At 37.4% G+C, this 21,596-nt stretch overlaps 2 protein-coding genes across 4 annotated transcripts; both read left to right on the plus strand.

Moving 5' to 3' along the window:
- Window positions 1–5,288: 5,288 nt before the first annotated feature.
- LOC107550620 (mediator of RNA polymerase II transcription subunit 26) lies at window positions 5,289–12,869 on the plus strand. 2 transcript variants are annotated; one of them, XM_016231945.1, is made up of 3 exons: window positions 5,289–5,693; window positions 9,014–9,088; window positions 9,592–12,868. In XM_016231945.1, the coding sequence occupies exons 1-3, from the start codon at window positions 5,622–5,624 to the stop codon at window positions 11,218–11,220; spliced, it is 1,776 nt and encodes a 591-aa protein (XP_016087431.1). In that variant the 5' UTR covers window positions 5,289–5,621; the 3' UTR covers window positions 11,221–12,868. The 2 variants fall into 2 exon arrangements, with proteins under 2 accessions (XP_016087431.1, XP_016087432.1); XM_016231946.1 differs by lacking the exon at window positions 5,289–5,693 and adding an exon at window positions 5,703–6,527 and having other exon boundaries at window positions 9,592–12,869.
- Window positions 12,870–15,482: 2,613 nt separating this feature from the next.
- Window positions 15,483–21,596, plus strand: LOC107550622 (calponin-2-like). Of its 2 annotated transcripts, XR_001604684.1 has the most exons (8): window positions 15,483–15,700; window positions 18,185–18,306; window positions 18,388–18,454; window positions 18,655–18,792; window positions 18,883–18,999; window positions 19,149–19,295; window positions 20,020–20,407; window positions 21,036–21,596. XR_001604684.1 is itself a non-coding variant. In XM_016231949.1 (7 exons), exons 1-7 carry the CDS (start codon window positions 15,641–15,643, stop codon window positions 20,287–20,289), a joined length of 921 nt encoding a protein of 306 aa, XP_016087435.1. In that variant the 5' UTR covers window positions 15,483–15,640; the 3' UTR covers window positions 20,290–21,596. The 2 variants fall into 2 exon arrangements, 1 of the variants encoding a protein (XP_016087435.1); XM_016231949.1 differs by having other exon boundaries at window positions 20,020–21,596.

A 21,596-nucleotide genomic window follows, 5' to 3' on the forward strand; every position in this document is an offset into this window, starting at 1 on the left:
TTTCATTGTTTTGGGGAAAAGAAAAAAAAAGAGGAATTTTTTTCAAAATATTTGCGTTCCACAAAACAAAAAAGCCGTAAAGGTTTGGAACGACATGAGAGGGAGTAAATGATGACCAAACTTTTTAATATTGGGTGAACTATTCCTTTATAATGTGCAGCATATGCACATAAACAATGTAAAAGGCCTTGCAATTTGTTATGTATTAGGAAAGAAATCTTTTCATGCCAGTGATATGGTGGTGTTTTAAATCAACAGAATTATATATTAAATGTACAGTATGTAATGTTATAGTATGGCCTATAATCTTAGCCATGGTAACTGGTACAGTCAAAATGATGCTGCAAACTTTAGCATTACTTGTTAGTTACTAGTTTACTCTAAAAGAAACATGAAGACAGTACGTGATCATGATGATCATTTGCATATATGTATCAGAACTATTCACTGTGATAACCAGATTCTGCCTTACGCTGAAGATGCAGTTTTTGTCCGTTTTGTTCTCTGTAGCTGAAGGTGTTTTCCGGTACTGTAAAAGTTGCTGTAACTCACGAGGTTGTTCTGGCGCACTGTTCTCATTCGTCTTCTGGTGGCTTTGTGATATCATATGCCCAAATGGGGAGGTTTACTACTCTTTTTAAATCCTGTCACTTTCATCTTTTTCTCATATTTCTCAGACTTTTATACTCTTACCACTTTTGTAAGTGTGAGAATTTTGTTTACAAAATTGAAAACGTAAATACGATCTTAATGTTTAAATTATTGAAATGCTGAATATATACAAAAGATATTTTACGAAATGTTATTATCAGTGTAAAATTTCTCTACGTTCAAGGGGATAATCGGATTTGGATTCATATCTATGCAAAGCATATTCAAACATACTAGATCACAAAAACAAAAACTAAAGAAAAGGCTCAAACAGATGTACGGCTTTTACAGCATCTGTGGGTTCTGAGTCCATGCAGCTGAATTTTACTCGTTACATGGATTGCTTTGTCTGTTGTCAGCAAAAAGGGAAAAAACGAGAAGCAGTTAATGCATGAAAACCGTTTCGATTGTCCCTAAGGGATTCCTCTTGTAAGGGATCTGATTGCACCGTGTAAATTTCCTGTATAAAAAAGCATGACCTACATGTGCTTTGTCTCTGACAACTGTTTTCATGAGGATTATGCTTCATGTGTTCAAGATGTAAAATAATTGATGGGAAGTATGTGTCAGGTAATCAGTTACTATATTCTTTTACTTGACTGCCTCATTGAAAAGAACAGCGTTGCTGAAACCAGAATGTATTTCATCATTTTTATGTAGGACCAAACATATTACTGAAACTAGCATTATTTTTGTTACTGTGATGTTTGTGTACCTTTCCATGTGTTTAATAGCTGCCCTCCATGTTGTTGTGGCATCTCCATTTCATTCGCAGGAGGCTGCATTGTACAGAAACTCATAGCTGTTTGAGCTGTGAGCGGTTTTTGTTTTTTATTTAGCATGTCTGACCATCACAAGTATTGGTGATCGATGAGCTGTGCAGTTTTATCTCTCTAATATTTTATTTTACATCTCTATATATGTGTTCTACATTTGTGAAATTACTACATGAAATCACTTTTACTACATTTACTTAGCACTTTAATCGATACCCAATCCATTTCCCCCCTACTCACACTAGGTACGGTTGCCTTGCCCCCCTCCCCCCCCCCCACCCCCCCCCCCCCCATTTGTTTTCACCTCTCTGAGTGACTGTTAAGTGCACTGGGTCTATTTTCCCCCTCTGTTTGGCCGAATTTGCCTTCTACTCTAAGACAAGTATTTTTGAAAAGGAAAAAAAGTATCTGTTGTCTATTTATTATTTTTTACTTGGTCAATGCAAAACAAAACAAAAAAACTTTTTTACGTAGTGTTAGGAAAAAGTTTGAAAGTTCCCCGATATTGCCGAAATGCATTCAAGAAGGCAGGTTACCTTTCTGCATCTCAATTCACCGTAGACCATTTGACCTTTTTATAAAGCTTCATCTTTGGATCATAGTGTATCATTACCATGAATTGAACCAATCCAGAACATATCTGGTCCAGCAAGGAGAGCATGCAGACAAGACAAGGTCCTTCATCATTGTAACCCATAAATGATTCCGTATCTAATGTATGCACAGTCTTCATGTATATAAATGCTACACTTATACATTTCTATATTTTAAAAAGTAAGAGTAGATCATAAAATATCAGGAGTATGTAAAAAAATTATTATATATATAAACGAAATAAACAATATGGAACTGTATGTTTTTACATTTTAAAATGCTTGAAGTGGACGCTATACTGTCCCTCCGTTCAGGGGTTTCACACTTTACTCAGTCTCATGGTTTAAACACATAGATCTGTGTTCATCATCAAGTGTGCTCCCACTTCTAGCCAAATCATAAAAGAATCCCTGCTGCAAATGTACATGCAGTTTTGCTTTTCAGCCTCTATACACTGAATCTTGTTGAAGCTTTGTGAAATAATATCTTCTTATGTCTTTGTTTTGTAGTATTTGCAGTAGAACTGTTAGTTTCTGGCCGATATTCTTTTATTTTAAGGGTTGTGTATTTTGTGTGTGTGTGTGTGTGTGTGTGCATTGGGAATTTGATGTTTAAGTACTGTAAAAGTTGTCTTCACATGCTCAAGGTCTGTTTGCTACAGCGTGTTGTAGATTTGTGATTTCTTTGCAGTGGTTGCTTTATCCACTCAGTTCCTAGATTTCCAAATATCTAACTTGGCCAGTTTTCTTTCATTCAAAAATGTTTTCACAAGTGTCCTAATAATGCAGAAAAATTAAATGTATTTATTTTGCAGGATACAATCTAAAAACGTAAGTCGTGTTTTCATTTCGTTAGCTTGTATATCTGAAGCAATGTTTAAAAAAAAGTAATATAATGATGTGAACAGAAATATGAAATATGCTGAGTATTCAAAAAAATTGGGATGTATTGTTTTTTTAAATACCTCATTTCCATATAATTCTCACCAGTGATGAACACACTTTAAATTTTAAATTGTTTCTATATGTCCCAAACAGGAATAGGTTTTTAATTGTGCAGATGCTTATTTTTGAGTGTGCCAATAGATTTTTAACCAGCTTTAACCTATTCAAAACAGTTTGTTTTTTGTTGCCTAATCATAGTTGATTTTCTTTCTATTCATTTCCAGATCAGTCATTTGCCAAAACGACCAGTTCATAGGGCCAGAAAAATAATAGTGCAGAAAGTTTGCTTGTATATTTTACATGCATTTTCTATATAATTGACAAGCCATTGAGAAAAAAAAACAAAGTTTTTGTAAAAAAAAAATGTTTTTATTGAAATCATGCTTCAGCTACAGACTGCTACTGCTATTCAAAACAGTTTGTTTTTTGTTGCCTAATCATAGTTGATTTTCTTTCTATTCATTTCCAGATCAGTCATTTGCCAAAACGACCAGTTCATAGGGCCAGAAAAATAATAGTGCAGAAAGTTTGCTTGTATATTTTACATGCATTTTCTATATAATTGACAAGCCATTGAGAAAAAAAAACAAAGTTTTTGTAAAAAAAATGTTTTTATTGAAATCATGCTTCAGCTACAGACTGCTACTCTTATGTATTCAATATAAAGATGCTCTTGAGTAATTGTCATTTTGCCACAGTGACTACCTAGTGTCTTTGTTGACCAACGGTAAGAATTTACTTTCGTATTTTAGGACAGCTGTATTTAAAAACAAAGCAGTTATGTACCTTGATGTATAATCTCTCCCAGGCCCAACCATTTACATGAGACTTTATATGTCTTCAGCCTTCAACACTGAAAACCTGCTTTATATTGGGTGAACTTTCGCTGCATGGTACTGAATATTAAAATACCCGCAAGTCTCGATGTGATGTCCTGCTTTTTCGCAGTTATCAAGCTCTGAGTATATCTGAACTCTCTGCTAGTGCATTACTAAAACTTTTGCAGCTGGAAATATCATTTTTGACGAAGTGGTTTTGTATCTTTCTTTTTTCTTTATGTACAATGCAACCCAGTGGATCTGAAACGTATACATGACAAAACTTTAAAATACTCTATAGTATGTGCATTTAATGAATGCGAAGCCAGTCTCGGTGGTTCATATATATACAAAGGCAGCTAATTTCTATTTTTTCAATGTATGATAATTCAGATGTTGCACATACATTTAAATGCAAAGTTCAGACATTAATCTGAATTTTTTTGCAACAAGACATAACTATACTCACCAAATATGCAAACCTAGCTTTCAGGAACATAGATCTGCAGCTTTGTGGTTTGGTTTATCTGACCCTTTAAAACAAAAGGAAAATATGTTCCTATTACTACATGTTTTCTATGAAATATAGAAAACAAAATAATAATTAAAAAAAAGAATAGAAAACATTGTGGACTTTGTAAGTGTGCTACTTATTTAAAACCTTTCAGGAACATAGATCTGCAGCTTTGTGGTTTGGTTTATCTGACCCTTTAAAACAAAAGGAAAATATGTTCCTATTACTACATGTTTTCTATGAAATATAGAAAACAAAATAATAATTAAAAAAAGAATAGAAAACATTGTGGACTTTGTAAGTGTGCTACTTATTTAAAACAAAATGTTATCAAGCTTAAATTCCATTGTTCTTACTGTATTTTTCTGTGTGGAAGCTTAAGTCTTTGTACCTTTGCATTAATATTTGTTTATTGAATTGAATAAAATGTTAAAAAGCATATTTGTTTGTATTATTTTCCTCTGCGCTCAAAAACATGAAGATATAAGATTAAGAGAAGTTAGATCTGAGCTTATAACTTTTATAATTATAGACTCCATACATGTAATATTGCAAAGAATTGCAATGTGATCGTTATAGATTCATAAAGAGAAAAGTAAATATATTTGCTAACAGTAATTGATAAATGTTTTTCGATAGCCATAGCATACAAAAATAAAAATCTAATATGCAATTATTAATAGACCTCTATTATTAGGGAAAGTTCCATATACATCAAATAAATGGTCTTAATAATTTGCAAGTATTTTCTTAAATATGCTGATAGCTTAGTGCAGTGACTTCCTTTTCCTCTTATTTTATTCATATTTTCCCATTTTTCTCTAGAACCTAATATGTTTACGGTGTGTATAATTTGTAACATGTTTATTGTGTATTATGGACATTTATCATGGGGCTGGTTGTATCATGTGCATATATTTAATATATTAAAAACGTCCAACATATTCGATAAAAATAGTAAGAACTGTGTTTTTTGTCATATTCTAATCGTCTGGGTTCTGCATCGGTGTTCGAACCTGCGTGATGGCGTCACGCGGCGTCGCGCTCTCCCATAATGCAGCGGGCCTGAGGTTTTGATCCAGTGGAGTTCATGAGATCGGTGAGAGCGCTCGACGCAATGAGGCGGAGAGACACGACAACCGTCGAATCTTCATCTCCCAACTGAACACACACATACACCATTTCTCAAGCCAACAATCACATCAGAAACATGTGGTTCCGCCACTTCTCAATCCTCCCGAGAGGTCTGTGAGTTCCTGCAATCCATTAAGCCCTTGAATCCGGAGGATTTTTCCCCCGTCGGCCGATTCGCACCGAGCAGGCAATGACAACGGCCTCCGCAACCCCGCAGCAGATGAGAGACCGGCTGCTGCAGGCCATCGATAGCCAGAGCAATGTGAGTAACCCGCTCACTCTCCTGCCGACCAAAGCTCACTTTCCCCGACACGACACAGTTAGAGCCTTATTTCGAGCCGCCAAACGCCGCGTCGAGCGTCTGAATGTGTGGCAGAGCAGATGTGGAGCTCCCTTTAGCAGTTCGCTAACTGACGGGAGCCACATTTATCGTTACCCCTCGCGCTACGCTAACGGAACAACCGGACAGGCGCGATATAACCCTGCCTTCAAACATAAGCATGCATCGAGAGCTTTTATTAAAGCGGCCATCTCGATTTAATGTGCATGTTGCGGGAAGCCTGTCGTCCGCTAGCTGTTTCATGTCAAGCTATCTGCTATTGAGCTTTGGAGCAGACTTAAAGAATTCTCTGCTCGTTTATTACTTTTTGTAAGTTTAACAGTAGCGCTAATATCGCCAGTGAACACTGTCTGTTGTTTCCTGCTTATACACGGCATATCTTGGCTAATATGAGCTCGGTATATGTGGTTAGCTGACACAGTGGCATTAGCAAAGTGCTAGCAGACGAATTCCTGCTGAGAGCATTGAGTTAGCTTGATTCAGTATAAGCAAGAGAGATGCAACCTCTGTCGATGCCTTCAAACAGTCGTAGATGTGTGGTCTTGGCTGTCCCGAATGTGTGGGAACTAACCTGAGCACACAGCTGGTAGCTGTTCCGGCTACGTTGCTGTGCTAACTGGGGACGCAGAGCTAACCAACTGTCTGACTGGAAAATGTGACAGCCACATCTAATCTTGTACTAGGCTAACAATTGCTATCACAATAAATATTCCCAACTTTAAGGTTCTAGCGAGTGTCTTCACCGGAGACTTTATGGTAAGTAAAAAGTGGTCGGGTTTTATTTAACTCTTACAAGATGTTTGATTCTGAGTACATTTCATACACACATTGACTATTTATGTATTCTGTTGGGTGTTTGGCTATGGATGTCCATACTCTAACTAGTCTCTTGGGGTTAAATTGGTAAATTAAGGTTAGGAGGGTCGGAATGCTGCCCTGGAGTAAATAGGTTAAACCTGTTGTCTATTGATTTGAAGTGTTCAGTTTCTGCTTCCGCTGATTAAAAGTTGTTCAGACTTTTTCCACACTCACTGACTGAATGAGGGGTGAGATGTCTATTGTTACTGATAAACTTCAGTGTATCACATTGGTTTTAATATTCTATATCTGACACTTACAAAAGAGTGTGGAAACATTTTTGCTTGTGTGCCAAGTGTCAGTGTGTTTTGATTTGATTTTCTTTATATTAGACATTGAGCAACTTCGTGTGATTTTCTTTATAGCTAAAGGCTGGAATGCACTAAACTTCTTTACAAAATTGGTACAGATTTTAAAACTCTAGGGATCATACACTTGTTGTCTTTGTAAAAGGTTACAGAATAAAATGGTCGCTGTTTTCCCCTCAGATGGCGTTCCCCCTGGGGTAAATAGTGGGGAGGGGGGGGGATCGCTTTAACCCTGGAACTAAAAAAAACAACCCACAACAGAGTAAAAGTTGCCCAATTCTGCAGGAAAACCAAGGACTTGGCAACACTGTGTACTGACCCGGAAAAGCATCCACCTGAGCTGACGTCATTCACCACCATTGCTTTTTCAGTGATGTACGACTAGGGCTGGGGGATATGGGCAAAAAATTATCAGGATAAAGTTTCATATCAGTCTATCAATAATTATCGCAATAAATTTCAAATCTTTAATTCTTTCAAGTTTAAAGGCATTTTTTTGTTCCTAAGTGAAAGACTGTTAATTGTGGTTTTAATCTACTGTTTATGGTCCGAACATGACAAACACTTCATGTTTTTGAATTCTTTGCACTTTTCCAGTCATTTTTTCTTAAAATAATTATCTTAATAGAAAAATTCATTTCTGCATGTTCTAATGAGTGATATTGTTTTAAATCATGAATCAGGTTTGTGTTGCCTGACTTTGATGTCGTGTCTCTTCAGCACAGTTTGCAATAATATTACTACTTTTTTCGTCTCTTAGAAATGCTCATTTGACGGTAGCTTGAGTTAGGATGCGGATGTAAATTTGTTCATTATCAAAAACAGTAACATCTGTAAAAATTGTAACAATCTAATTTTTATATGGTGAAATTTAATAATTCTTACTGTTTGAGTTTTATTTAAATTAACCATTCCATAGTAGCATACATTTAGATCATCATAACCACAGTTAAAACCACACACATAGCACCTCAACACCATGGTAAAAATTTTACTATATGGTTTCTAAGTATTTATATGAAAAACAGTCTAAATACATTTAGTGTAAATGCACAGACACTATAGCTTAATAACAAACGAATTATATTCCATTACTCCATTAATACATTTAATTCATGTCTACATTAATTGTATAATACAATTCGATATGAATATCCCACATTTTTATCCTATGAATATCCTGCTTTAAGTCACAGTCATTTGTGTTCTTCACTGAATTCAAGCGCTTTTTAGTGGTCGCGTGAACACATCTGCTGTAGTAAGCTCACACTGCGCTGCCTTTTAAACTTTGAGCCGAGCAGATAAATGGTCCATGTGGCACGGTTCAAATGTTGTGTTCCACTTTTGGCACACAAACATTAAATCAGACGTTTATTGAACTTTTATTTGTTTTATCGAGGAAAATTGTATCGCAATAATTATCGTTATTGCCCAGCCCTATACAGGACATTTGTCCACTTACATGGCAGATGCGATGCAAATGCACACATCCGATTCCTATCAGATTTATTATCACACATGAATAAGGCCTGAAACCAATCTGAGAATATCGGAATCCATGTGCTTTTTTTCCTGCTTGCGCGTTAATGGGTCATATCCAATCTGTGCCACATGGGAAGAAAAATTGATCACTTGATCTATGCAATGTAAATGCGGTCTAAACGACTGTGGGTCGTTCCGAAATTCACGCAGAAACATGCACGTCATTCCTAGAAGACGCATGACAAATGAAAATGTATTCTAAAATCTTCTCAAACTGGATGGAATCATAGTCTGATGCTAAATAATCGGAGTCTTTGCTTGTCATAAACTGATTTTTCTGTGAAATGTGTCAATCTGGAGACTGACTGACTTTCAGTGACTAGCGTTGACTTCATACAGCAGACTGGAGAAAAATTCTAGCAAAAGTTATTGTGTATTCCAGCCTTAGGTTTGAACAGTTCCTGCCTTTAGAATATGATTCCAACATTCTTCTATACCCATTATATTGGACAACATTTCATAGTATGTGTCATGTCATAGGCTTATGTTAAACTGTCTGTTTTCCTGTCTTAAAATGTCTGTCTTCCTGAACAGATCTGTAACATGGTTGCAGTTCTTGATGTTATCACCAATTTGGAGAAATACCCTATCACCAAAGAAGCACTTGAGGTTTGTAAAGATGTACACTAATCATCTGTAATATAATATTAATCTGCCTAAGACATGACGTATCAAATACTCTTTCCGGGTCCAAGTCAGCACTATATTTCAAGCATGAATACTATCCTTTTATGCTAAGCTTTTAAAAACTCAGGGTGTACACTATTGTTTCTATGCTCACAATTTCCCAGACAACAATATTTTAATGATTCAGAAAAGATAAGTCACTGTCTGGCTAACTGAGATTTTGGTATGGAGATAAAGTAAGGATAATGATTTTTCGGTAGTAGTGCAGCACATCATGAGTATATATTAGCACCGTTTGATAGAGCGTTTGGACCAGGAAATGTCGCTTGACGTCAGATTAACAAACAGATAATATCTTGTCTATCATTACTCTTCATTAACACTAATGGTATTAATTTGACAGAAAAATACTTTTTGTGAAGACTTTATATGACTTGTAATATGCAATTTTGAGACTTTTCTCTGATGTTTCCTTTTCAATGCAGGAAACCCGCTTGGGAAAGCTGATTAACGATGTGAGAAAGAAAACAAAGGATGAGGACCTTGCCAAACGTGCCAAGAAACTCCTGCGGAACTGGCAGAAGCTGATTGAGCCCGGCCAAAGTGACACTCCGGTGAGAGGAGCGCCAAATGTTCCGGGTTCTGCCAATGGCGGTGCTCATCCCTGCCGGACAGACACGCCTCCAGCGGTCCCCCCTCCAAGCAAGGTTGCTCCTGAGCTCAAAACCAGGAATGACATCCATAACACATACTCCCCAAAGGCAGAGAAATCCAGCAGCCGAAAGCGGCGGGGGGAGCAAAGGGATAGTCCGCATCTGCCAGCCAAAATGACAAAGACGTCCCTTTACGAGCCAATGTATTCCTCTTCCCCACCATCAAATGGAATTAGGGGAAGCCCCGATCCACTCCCGGATAAAGATGATGATGTACCGTCTGACAGAATCCGCATGGAACACCTTGAGAATGACAGGCACAACAAAATCCCTGTCAACGCTGTGAAGCCTCATCCGAGCTCTCCGGGGCTTACCAAACTACCTAGCACTTCCTCCTTACTCAAAACGTCAGTGTTACAGCAGCAGGCGAGAATGGATGGAGGTGGGCAGCATCAGCCCAAAAGCCCTCGGTACTCCTCGAGTCCATGCAGCATAATGCATGAGACGATGGCAAAGAGGTCTTCTACATATGCACCAAAAGGGATTCTCTCGAGCCCGTCACAGAATTCAGCCCAAGTGCCCTCGCCTTTGCCCACACTGCAGCCTTTAACGTCACCGGCCCAGGTGTGCATCGGCGATGGTCCGTCATCTATGGGGCTGGAAGGCTCGATGCACTTGCACAGATCTACGGATACACTCTCCCAGCCCCCACACAGCACTGCGACACTGGAGCCGCTCTCTGGCTCCCCGCTCTCCACACACGGTTTGGAGGGCATGGAGACTAAGGGGGAGCGGGGTAGAGTGACCTCCAACTCGGAAGGCAAAAAGCGGAAGAAATACAGACCCAGAGACTACACCGTAAATCTTCAAGGGCAGTCTGCGGAGGACAGGACCAAACCCGTGCGGTTAAAAGAGCGTAGGTTGACATTCGACCCGGTGACCGGACAGATTAAGCCCCTCACTCCAAAAGAATCCCACCACGAGGCAGAGTGCCAAGGCCCACCAATCGCAGAGCCTTCGGTGAGGACTGAGATGCCTCCGCAAAAGACACCTACGTCAGTTCCCAACCCCTTTCAACAGACAAACTGGAAAGAGCTGTCCAGAAATGAAATTATTCAATCATACCTTAACCTTCAGAGCAATGTCCTCACATCCTCTGGAGCACAGACTCATGGGGCGCACTTTTTCATGACTGAATATTTGAAGCGAGAGGAACACGACGTCAAAGAGACCCGAAAAATGCACGTTTTAGTACCGAGCAGCTCCCCGACAGAACTACCCGGGGTGACTCGGGACGTAACGAACGAGGACCTTCTCAGAATACATAAGGAACACTGGCCGGGAGTGAACGGTTGTTATGACACCAAGGGAGCCTGGTTTGATTGGACAGAGTGTATATCGTTGGATCTTCATGACGATGAGAGTAAATTGAACATCCTGCCATATGTTTGCCTAGACTGAGAACAGGGCTTGGAAAAGTTTTCAATGTTCCTACTGTGAGTCGTAGGAGATCGAACCGACTCTCCTTGTCACTCTGTTCTAGGTTCATCTTACAGGTGTAAAGAACGAACCAACGGCGGTTGTTCCGAGTTCAGTTTTCCACAAGAAGGAGCTGAAGTGATGTCCTGTTTGTGATGTGCTGCTACCAACAAGAATTTGCAAACAAGGGTTGTATATAATGGCTCGCAGGGATTTAACTGGGCCAGTTCTTGCACAACGTGTGAATAGGAGGGTCTGAGCAAGCATTGAGCAGTACAGATGTTTAAAAGCAAGTCGAGAACATTTTTTGGCAGTTACAAAAAGCTTTATGTGACGAATAAATTATAAAAGTTTCTTATCATGTATGCATCTATTTATTTGACCTTTTTTTTTTTTTTTTCTTTGCAGAAGGTTATCCACTCAGATGTGCAGATATGTTTGAGGCTTTTCTGTTCGCATCAACAATTGTCCCCTTATTTGTGCTGTACATGAGGCATATATAAATACATTTTTTCCCACAGCGGCTCTCACGTACGTGTGCTAATTGCAGTAGATACTGACATTCCATTCCAAACTGAACGTCATTTCTCGCTTAACATTTCTTTCTCGATTTATTTAATATACGTGATTTTCAATTTTTCATATGAGAGAAGAGCAATCTATTTTTAGATGTTAAAACAATATTTTAAACGAATCTGTTTGCCTAGATAATTGTCAAAAGAAAAATATGGATAAATGTCAAAAAAAGAAAGTATTCATGTGCTAGAAGAAAACACAGTGATTGGCCACAGAGGGTGCTACTTTTCACCTTCAAACTGTGAGGACAGGAAAGCAGGAAAATGTTAATATGCTGGAAATATACTTGTTACCATTCCTTTAGATATTGTTTGCCTTACTGAAACCATTCAACAATGACTTTCTTATTTGAAGAGCCTTAGTGAATGTATGGCATTTAGACTTTTGTTTAGGTGGTACAGAAGGAAACCCCTCATGGCATCTGCCATATGGTCTTTTTTTTCTCAAATGGACGCATTGTGCTATAAATGTCAATAAACATGCGCGTTATCCTGCTTGTCTGTACATAGTTCTTGCAATCCATGTAAAAACCTTTCTAAGTCTTTTCCTTTTTTTTTTTGTGTGAATGTAATGAATTTGGGAGGAAACAAAGCATTTAGAATGGAAGACCCAATCGTTTGTGTTGCTGTTCACAGGCATCTGTAGACCTAGATTGATAGGTTGTGGTCCTATTATTCATTCAGTGTTTTCAGTTTGACATTGATCGTGTTTTTTTTTGTTTTTCATTCAATATTTTTTTTAATTCCTTGCCATTGTTTTGAAGACAAACGTCTTGTGAAGGGGTGAAACCAATTTGCTGCCGACTTGCAAACACTGTGTGCTCTGCTACCTTCATCCTACCAATGTGCCTTTGATGTAAAAAGTTTGGAAAGGCTTCCGCTAGCTTCACTTGGTTTCAAAAGTACAGCATATGTTTTTTTAAAAACCATGTCAGATAGTCCAGGAATATGCATTGTTTTTGAAGCAAAGGCCATCTAAGAGCTCAACACTTGGTTAGGGTATTGCGAATATAATTTGCAATTTATAACTAGAGGAGAGACTTCTTTGATCATTTTTGATCAGTATAATTGTTCAGTGTTTAACATCACTCGTTTGTTTGAAAAAAATAAAATGATCAAAACTCTTTGCTTCATGGAACCCTTTCTTCCATCAAGGTTATTTGTCCCAAACCTACATGATTGACATGTTCATGAGAGGAATATCTGTCATTTAATATTTCTGTTCCTTTTCAGGAAAATATTTGGCATGCTAAATGAATCAATAGTAAATACCAAAATGTGCTGTTACCTATGTAATGTACTATTCAAGTGTAATTGCTGTAGTCTATTTGCTTGCTTGATGTGTCATGGAAACCCCCTTTAACTGAAGCAAACCAGAAACTTTAACCAAAAGTGGTTGCAGTATAAACACATACTCGGCCTCAGTCTTAAAGGGATAGTTCACTGAAAATGACAATTCTTTCGTTTACACCCTTCACGTCATTCTAAATCTGTATGGTTTACTTTCTTCAGCTGAACTCAACAGAAGATTTTGAAGAATGTTTCTGCTTATTTTCAGTTAGCTTTATTCAGCTTAAGTCAATGTGGTTCAAAGCAACACTGGACTCCATTCAGCAGCTTAACACAGAACATGTTTTTGCTGTGAAAAATGAACATGTCTGACTGTTATGCTTATGCATTTTGCACCACCTCGCTCTTGACGGGACATTGTAAAAATGCATTGTTTGAATGGCCCCTTACACCAGATTTTATAACAAAAATTATAACTACAACTATATCATTCTAATTCTTTGAGAATAAGGCATTTCGCACCACATCTTCAACACTAATGTCAATATTTGACAATGACAATATTATAATTATTTTTGTAGTTGATTAAATCAGAATCCACTGGACTTTAAAGAGCTTGAGCATTTAAAACGACATTAACTGCAGCTTGCTTATAACAAATAAACATTATTAAGGATTATTGACCCTCGAAGTGGACACCAATATAATTGTTATAGTTATATTTCTTTGTGAGGCCTTTAGTCACCACTTAAAAGAATAGTTCACCCAAAAATGAAAATGTGCACCCTCAGGCCATTTAAGATGTAGATGAGTTTGTTTCTTCATCGGAACAGGTTTCTGATGAACAAAGATGAAAATGAGAAATTTCTGCTCACCAATGTTCATCCTCTGCAATGAAGCATCACAATAATCCACAAATAACTGCCATGACTCCAGTGCATCAATTAACATGATAGACAAATCCATCATTTGCTTTTGGCTTAAATGTGTCCTTCAATCATAATATTACTTTCTGCAGTGAAAAAGTTGTCTCATCTGAATCAGGAATGAAATATGCACCGATCAAGCACCGTTTGATTGCATCATATAATAATTGCTGTTAATATTATTCATCGTCTGTTTTATTACGTCTTATATTGATTTTTCTGTACTGCTGGTTCGTCTGGTCAGAGGAGAACTGGCTCCCCGACTGAGCCTGGTTTCTCCCAAGGTTTTTTCTCCATTCTGTCACCGATGGAGTTTTGGTTCCTTGCCGCTGTCGCCTCTGGCTTGCTTAGTTGGGGACACTTCATTTCCAGCGATATCGTTGACATAATTGCAAAGATATTATTTAAACTGAACTGAGCTGGATGTTGACATCACTGAATTCAATGATGAACTGTCTTTAACTGAAAAATGAGTGTTTACTATTGTCATTTTGCATTATTGACACTATTTTCCTAATTAATGCTGTTCAGTTGCTTTGTCACAATCTGTATTGTTAAAAGCGCTATATAAATAAAGGTGACTTGACTTGACTTGACGTTTACAAGCAAAAACAGTTCAAAACAACTCTAAACAAATGTCAATTAGATTATTTTTTATTATTTAGGGATTATGGATTATGGAATGGTATTTTTTTTTGCCAAAAGCGATGTTTTAAAGTTAAAATGCCTTGATTGATAAGTTTCTTACAAGTTTTTCACTTCACAAGGCAAAAACTGATGGATTGGAGTCGTGGATTATTGTGATGTTTTTATCAGCTGTTTGGACTCTCATTCTGACGGCACCCATTCACTGCAGAGGATCCATTGGTGAGCAAGTGATGTGATGTTAAATATCTCCAGATCTGTTCTGATGAAGTTCTTGGATGACCTGGGGGTGAGTACATTTTCAACAAATATATATTTTTGTATGAACTATTCCTTTAAGGCAGAGTGTTGTAACAACATGAGGGGAAGTAAATAATGGCAGTTTCATATTGAAATGAACAATTTCTTTAATAAGCGGTCTGAAGTCAAATCTATCTATATATATATTTTTTGTGCTTCAAGAATTATTTTTTTAACTTAGAGAAAATTATTACACTTAATGTTCACCACTGGATTTACAATGTGCCTCAGTAACAGTTCAAAATCTTGTAAATAGACTTCCATTATTAGCATGATAATAATGCTTCCTCAGCATTTCAGAGAAATATTTTATGAATGTTAGTGACATCATTCAGTAGCCTGCCTTATTCCCAGAGGTGACCCATTCCTCAGCTACCGCGAGTCTGGAATACCAGGATGGACACAGGGATACTCCCATTGTAAAGGAATTTGGTACTTTAGTGCCATATATGGAGTTTTTGATATCAATCAGGGCCAAGAAGGAAAGAAAGAGGCGGAGTCTGCATTGAGCCCGCGCTCTCATTGGTGACGAGGTAACCGAGGGGAAGTTCTGGATCTACATACTCTAAAATAGTAAAGCAGACAAAACTATCAAACTTTTCCCGAAGTCTTTCTTTCAGTTCCCGACAACCTGTTTTGAAACTGGCTGCCCTTGTCGCTGACACAATGTCTTCGCAGTTCAACAGAGGTCCAGCATACGGGTTTTCAGCGGAAGTGAAAAGCAAGGTACGTGGAATAACCAACAAACTAGTTTAAAACATTCGTGAAAACGTAGACATGTTTTGTTTGCCATGTTGTAGCTCATATTTAATAGAAATCGCTTCGTCTCATTCTGATGAATCTAAAGTGTATGAAATATTTCCTAAACTGCCTTTAGTGTTAACATGTAACACACGTGTTACTATACAAGGTTAAATATCAATCGTGCTTCATGTAATGCATATTACATTATATTATTTGCTGGCAACTAGCTGTCAAGTTAAAGTAAGTAAAACGCAAAAGAAGTCGCGGAAACAGAAAAGAAAGTTCTCAAGAAGTTCTTGGGGCGTTGCCTCCAGTGCTCAAATATGTCATTGTAATCTGGCCTATAAACCACACAGCTTGTGCTCACAATAAAGCTGCTGCTGGTTCACATTGCTCTTCCTGATAGGTGTTGATGTGAATTTAGCATACTAGTATCAGTTAGCAGTCCTGACGTTAACTAGATAGACAGATTTATGGTGTTAGATAGGCCTTTGATTTCCTTATTTTGATGTTTGACTATATATTTAGACATACATATAATTATCTCTCACTCACCTACATGTTGTTTCTTTATATATTGTGGGGCCTTTAAGAAATGATCATGTAGATCTTGTGTTATTATTGAAATAATGAGCATAGAGGTGTCTTATACAGGTGCATCTCAATAAATTAGAATGTAGTGGAAAAGTTCATTTATTTCAGTAATTCAACTCAAATTGTGAAACTCGTGTATTAAATAAATTCAATGCACACAGACTGAAGTAGTTTAAGTCTTTGGTTCTTTTAATTGTGATGATTTTGGCTCACATTTAACAAAAACCCACCAATTCACTATCTCAACAAATTAGAATATGGTGACATGCCAATCAGCTAATCAACTCAAAACACCTGCAAAGGTTTCCCGAGCCTTCAAAATGGTCTCTCAGTTTGGTTCACTAGGCTACACAATCATGGGGAAGACTGCTGATCTGACAGTTGTCCAGAAGACAATCATTGACACCCTTCACAAGGAGGGTAAGCCACAAACATTCATTGCCAAAGAAGCTGGCTGTTCACAGAGTGCTGTATCCAAGCATGTTAACAGAAAGTTGAGTGGAAGGAAAAAGTGTGGAAGAAAAAGATGCACAACCAACCGAGAGAACCGCAGCCTTATGAGGATTGTCAAGCAAAATCGATTCAAGAATTTGAGTGAACTTCACAAGGAAAGGACTGAGGCTGGGGTCAAGGCATCAAGAGCCACCACACACGAGACGTGTCAAGGAAATTTGGCTACAGTTGTCGTATTCCTCTTGTTAAGCCACTCCTGAACCACAGACAACGTCAGAGGCGTCTTACCTGGGCTAAGGAGAGGAAGAACTGGACTGTTGCCGAGTGGTCCAAAGTCCTCTTTTCAGATGAGAGCAAGTTTTGTATTTCATTTGGAAACCAAGGTCCTAGAGTCTGGAGGAAGGGTGGAGAAGCTCATAGCCTAAGTTGCTTGAAGTCCAGTGTTAAGTTTCCACAGTCTGTGATGATTTGGGGTGCAATGTCATCTGCTGGTGTTGGTGTTGCACCCCAAATCATCACAGACTGTGGAAACTTAACACTGGACTTCAAGCAACTTGGGCTATGAGCTTCTCCACCCTTCCTCCAGACTCTAGGACCTTGGTTTCCAAATGAAATACAAAACTTGCTCTCATCTGAAAAGAGGACTTTGGACCACTGGGCAACAGTCCAGTTCTTCTTCTCCTTAGCCCAGGTAAGACGCCTCTGACGTTGTCTGTGGTTCAGGAGTGGCTTAACAAGAGGAATACGACAACTGTAGCCAAATTCCTTGATGCGTCTGTGTGTGGTGGCTCTTGATGCCTTGAACCCAGTCTCAGTCCATTCCTTGTGAAGTTCACTCAAATTCTTGAATTGATTTTGCTTGACAATCCTCATAAGGCTGTGGTTCTCTCGGTTGGTTGTGCATCTTTTTCTTTCACACTTTTTCCTTCCACTCAACTTTGTTAACATGCTTGGATACAGCACTCTGTGAACAGCCAGCTTCTTTGGCAATTAATGTTTGTGGCTTACCCTCCTTGTGAAGGGTGTCAATGATTGTCTTCTGGACAACAGATCAGCAGTCTTCCCCATGATTGTGTAGCCTAGTGAACCAAACTGAGAGACCATTTTGAAGGCTCAGGAAACCTTTGCAGGTGTTTTGAGTTGATTAGCTGATTGGCATGTCACCATATTCTAATTTGTTGAGATAGTGAATTGGTGGGTTTTTGTTAAATGTGAGTCAAAATCATCACAATTAAAGAACCAAAAACTTGAATTACTTCAGTCTGTGTGCATTGAAATTATTTAATACACGAGTTTCACAATTTGAGTTGAATTACTGAAATAAATGAACTTTTCCACGACATTCTAATTTATTGAGATGCACCTGTAGTCTGATTATTGTATTATTATTAATCAATGTCATATTCATATTTCCACTAGATTGCACAGAAGTATGACCATCAGAAGGAGGAAGAATTACGGGTTTGGATTGAGGACGTTACTGGGCGCTCAATTGGTGATGACTTTCAGAAAGGGTTAAAAAATGGTGTCATACTCTGCGAGTAAGTTCCCATCATGTCTTTTCAATAATAATTTCACAACATACCTTTGCGTAACCTTGAGGTCTTGCTGTTTCCTTAAAGGCTCATAAACAAACTTCAGCCAGGGTCTATTAAAAAGATCAACCAGTCGTCGCAAAACTGGCATCAGGTGAGCTGACCTTTCCCACTTCTCTGAAATGTTTATTCCTGAACGGTTTAGTAAAGCTAGAGACATTGAACTGACATTGACATTTTTTTTTCGAAAACATAGTTGTCTGTTGTGTTCACTTAAACTGCTGATAAGATTGTCTATTATAGTAGAAGGTTATGTTTTGTCTGTTTGGATTCAGCTATTTTATTCTGTTGCAGCTGGAGAACCTGACCAACTTCATTAAAGCGATCACCACCTACGGACTCAAACCACACGATAGTTTTGAAGCCAATGATCTGTTTGAGAATGGAAATATGACACAGGTTCAGACCACCCTCCTGGCTCTTGCTGGCATGGTAAGCCCTGCTGAATGATACAATTTTGGTGGAGAACAGCATAACTCTGATATTTCAGTCTGTAATTATAGATTCTCACTGTGTTTACAGGCTAAAACCAAGGGCTCCCACTCAAGTGTAGACATTGGAGTGAAATATGCAGAGAGACAGGAGAGGGCATTTGATGAAGAGAAAATGAAAGCTGGGCAATGTGTCATTGGATTACAGGTATGATTCAGTTTTGTATGACCGAGTTTCTGTCATTATTTTAAACCATCTGAATTTGAGTCACAATTATTTGTAATACAGAACTAATTTGCCTCAATCTGGAAAGTACCATGAGAGTATTTGTAGCTCACTTGCATGTCTTTTAATAGATGGGAACAAATAAATGTGCAAGTCAAGCTGGAATGAATGCCTATGGCACCAGAAGACACCTGTATGATGCCAAGGCACACATTCTACCGCCAATGGACCATTCAACCATCAGTCTTCAGATGGGCACCAACAAGGGTGCTAGCCAGGTAAGTACCACCCTCCCTGTGTCCAATGATGTTGCCTTCTGATCAGTGGTGTTATTGTTAACTAAAACCATCAAAAAGCATTTTCATTAATCGAAATTAGGCTGAAATAAAATATAAATATTAGATGAAAAATGTTCAGCTTAAAAAAATTCAACAAAATTTGGAAATGTTGTCTTGGCCACTAACTGACATCAAATATGTTTGAAGTACCAAAATTACTAAAAATAAAAATAAATTAAAGCTAAATGGAAATATTAAAAGAAAACTTTTCTTTTTACTTTTAAAAAGTATTTTCTTAAATTGACATTAGACTGAAATAAAATATAAATAGATAACAATTTCAACTTAAAAAAAAAAGCAACTGTGGTAAACTGAAATATAATATATTCAAGTTGAAGCACTAAAATGACTTTAACTGAAATAATATAAATTAACGCTAAATGGAATATTAAAAAATAAATCGTAAAAATGACAAAAACACAACAAAATTATGATATTGCTCATTTTCTGCATTCTTATCAGTCTTGTTATTAATTAAAACTATTAAAAAGTGTTTTCATTAACTGAAATAAAGCTGAAACGAAATATAAATATTTCATGAAAAGGTTACATTTTAAAAAATTAAACAAAATTTGGAAACATTAATTCAAAAATCTAATTTAAAATATCAATAAATACTGTAATAGTATATGAATAATATGAAATAACTCTCATTTGTTTATAGTCTGGTATGACAGCTCCAGGGACCCGCCGTGCCATCTACGACCAGAAATTAGGCACAGATAAGTGTGACAACTCCACAATGTCTCTACAAATGGGCTACACTCAAGGCGCCAACCAGAGCGGGCAGAATTTCGGGCTTGGCCGTCAGATCTATGATGCCAAATACTGCCCCAAAGGTGCACCCAGTGCAAGTGGAGAAGCTGACACTGGCTACACGGATTTCCAAGACGAGGGATACCAGGGTTATCAGGATGATGGTCAAGATTACTGAATCAACCAATCGCAGGCTAGGAGTCTGAATGAGAAGCTAAAGGAAAGCTGATACTTCCTTGCAAACAAAAGACCCAAAACATTCCATTATACCACAGTAAGCGTGCCATCTGTCGGATGTAAGTGACCAATATGAAACATATCACTTAGTTTTAACTATATACATGTTCTTTTCATAAATATTATGTTTTGTTAATTTGAAGCGAGAGCCCTACAAAACATATCAGTTATGTGTATTGATACTTCTTGTATTTTATATGGTTCATGTGACAGTCATTTAATTGCACAACCACTATAATAATATTTAGTATTTGCTTAATTGTTTAGTTTAATGTAGTTTTTATTTTATTTTTTATTCATTGAAAAATGCTGATTTCTACTTTGATGATAAACACAAGTATGACGGGGGTTATTGCAAAGTTATTCACATAATCCCAAATAATGATTTGTATTTTCTTCTGTTCTAATCAAGCTGTTGTGAAGAAATTCAATATTGAGTATGTACGAGAAAGAGCGTTACGTGAGCCTGATTCATTATTTGAATATAGAACATGCTCAGGGTTTAAAATCACACTTTCTTGTCGGTCGAGCATGTGAAGGTGATTTTTTTTGCTGTTACAGTTGAAAGATGCAAAGTTAAAATAGTGAGGGTTTAGATAAGGTGAACCTTTTACTGCAGTTATGTGTTCCATTGTGTTAATTTAAGAGCTTTTTTCCCCTAGTAATATTTTGTTATTGTATTTTTAGGCTGGAAAGTGAGAGCACATGCACAAAAAAGGAAGGGTTCATCTATCATTTCAGCAGCATTTTTGAGTAATTTCTGCTTTTGACATTCTAAATATTATACTTCCTTGCTTGATGTGAGGATATGAATGTGGTTTTATAATACACTTTACTGTCTCACACGCAATCTGTAATGTGTTTTAAAGAGTTCATCTTTGTATTAGTGTTTCATATTCTCATCAAATATTTTACCGTTTGCAGAGCCAGAACAACTGGAACTTGTCTTGTTTTCTTTGGATTATAGTATTGTGAAAGGAAATTGAAGTATAACATTGTGAGCCTTGAACATTCCAAATTAGGAACTAGATTCACTACTTTTTTTCCACAGTATTTGTTCTCATCCCAAATGACCCTTTAAACATTGGAAATCTTAGGTCTGCTCAAATAAATCACATAAATAAATGAATATATCTGTGTATGCTTTACAATTGTTTTTTTGTTGTTGTTTTTTTTACTTTTTATGGAATAAGATGTTTAGATGGATGTAGTAATGACTGGGTTCGTAATAAAAGATGATGAACAACA

Source organism: Sinocyclocheilus grahami, unplaced genomic scaffold (assembly GCF_001515645.1).
Source record: "Sinocyclocheilus grahami isolate Dianchi unplaced genomic scaffold, SAMN03320097.WGS_v1.1 scaffold402.1, whole genome shotgun sequence".
Lineage (NCBI taxonomy): Eukaryota > Metazoa > Chordata > Actinopteri > Cypriniformes > Cyprinidae > Sinocyclocheilus > Sinocyclocheilus grahami.

Coding starts and splice junctions, on each gene's coding strand:
- LOC107550620 (XM_016231945.1), top strand. CDS start 5,622: ATGACAACGGCCTCCGCAACCCCGCAGCAGATGAGAGACCGGCTGCTG. Junction 5,694..9,013: donor CCATCGATAGCCAGAGCAAT/GTGAGTAACCCG, acceptor CTTCCTGAACAG/ATCTGTAACATGGTTGCAGT. Junction 9,089..9,591: donor TCACCAAAGAAGCACTTGAG/GTTTGTAAAGAT, acceptor TTTTCAATGCAG/GAAACCCGCTTGGGAAAGCT.
- LOC107550622 (XM_016231949.1), top strand. CDS start 15,641: ATGTCTTCGCAGTTCAACAGAGGTCCAGCATACGGGTTTTCAGCGGAA. Junction 15,701..18,184: donor CAGCGGAAGTGAAAAGCAAG/GTACGTGGAATA, acceptor TATTTCCACTAG/ATTGCACAGAAGTATGACCA. Junction 18,307..18,387: donor AATGGTGTCATACTCTGCGA/GTAAGTTCCCAT, acceptor GTTTCCTTAAAG/GCTCATAAACAAACTTCAGC.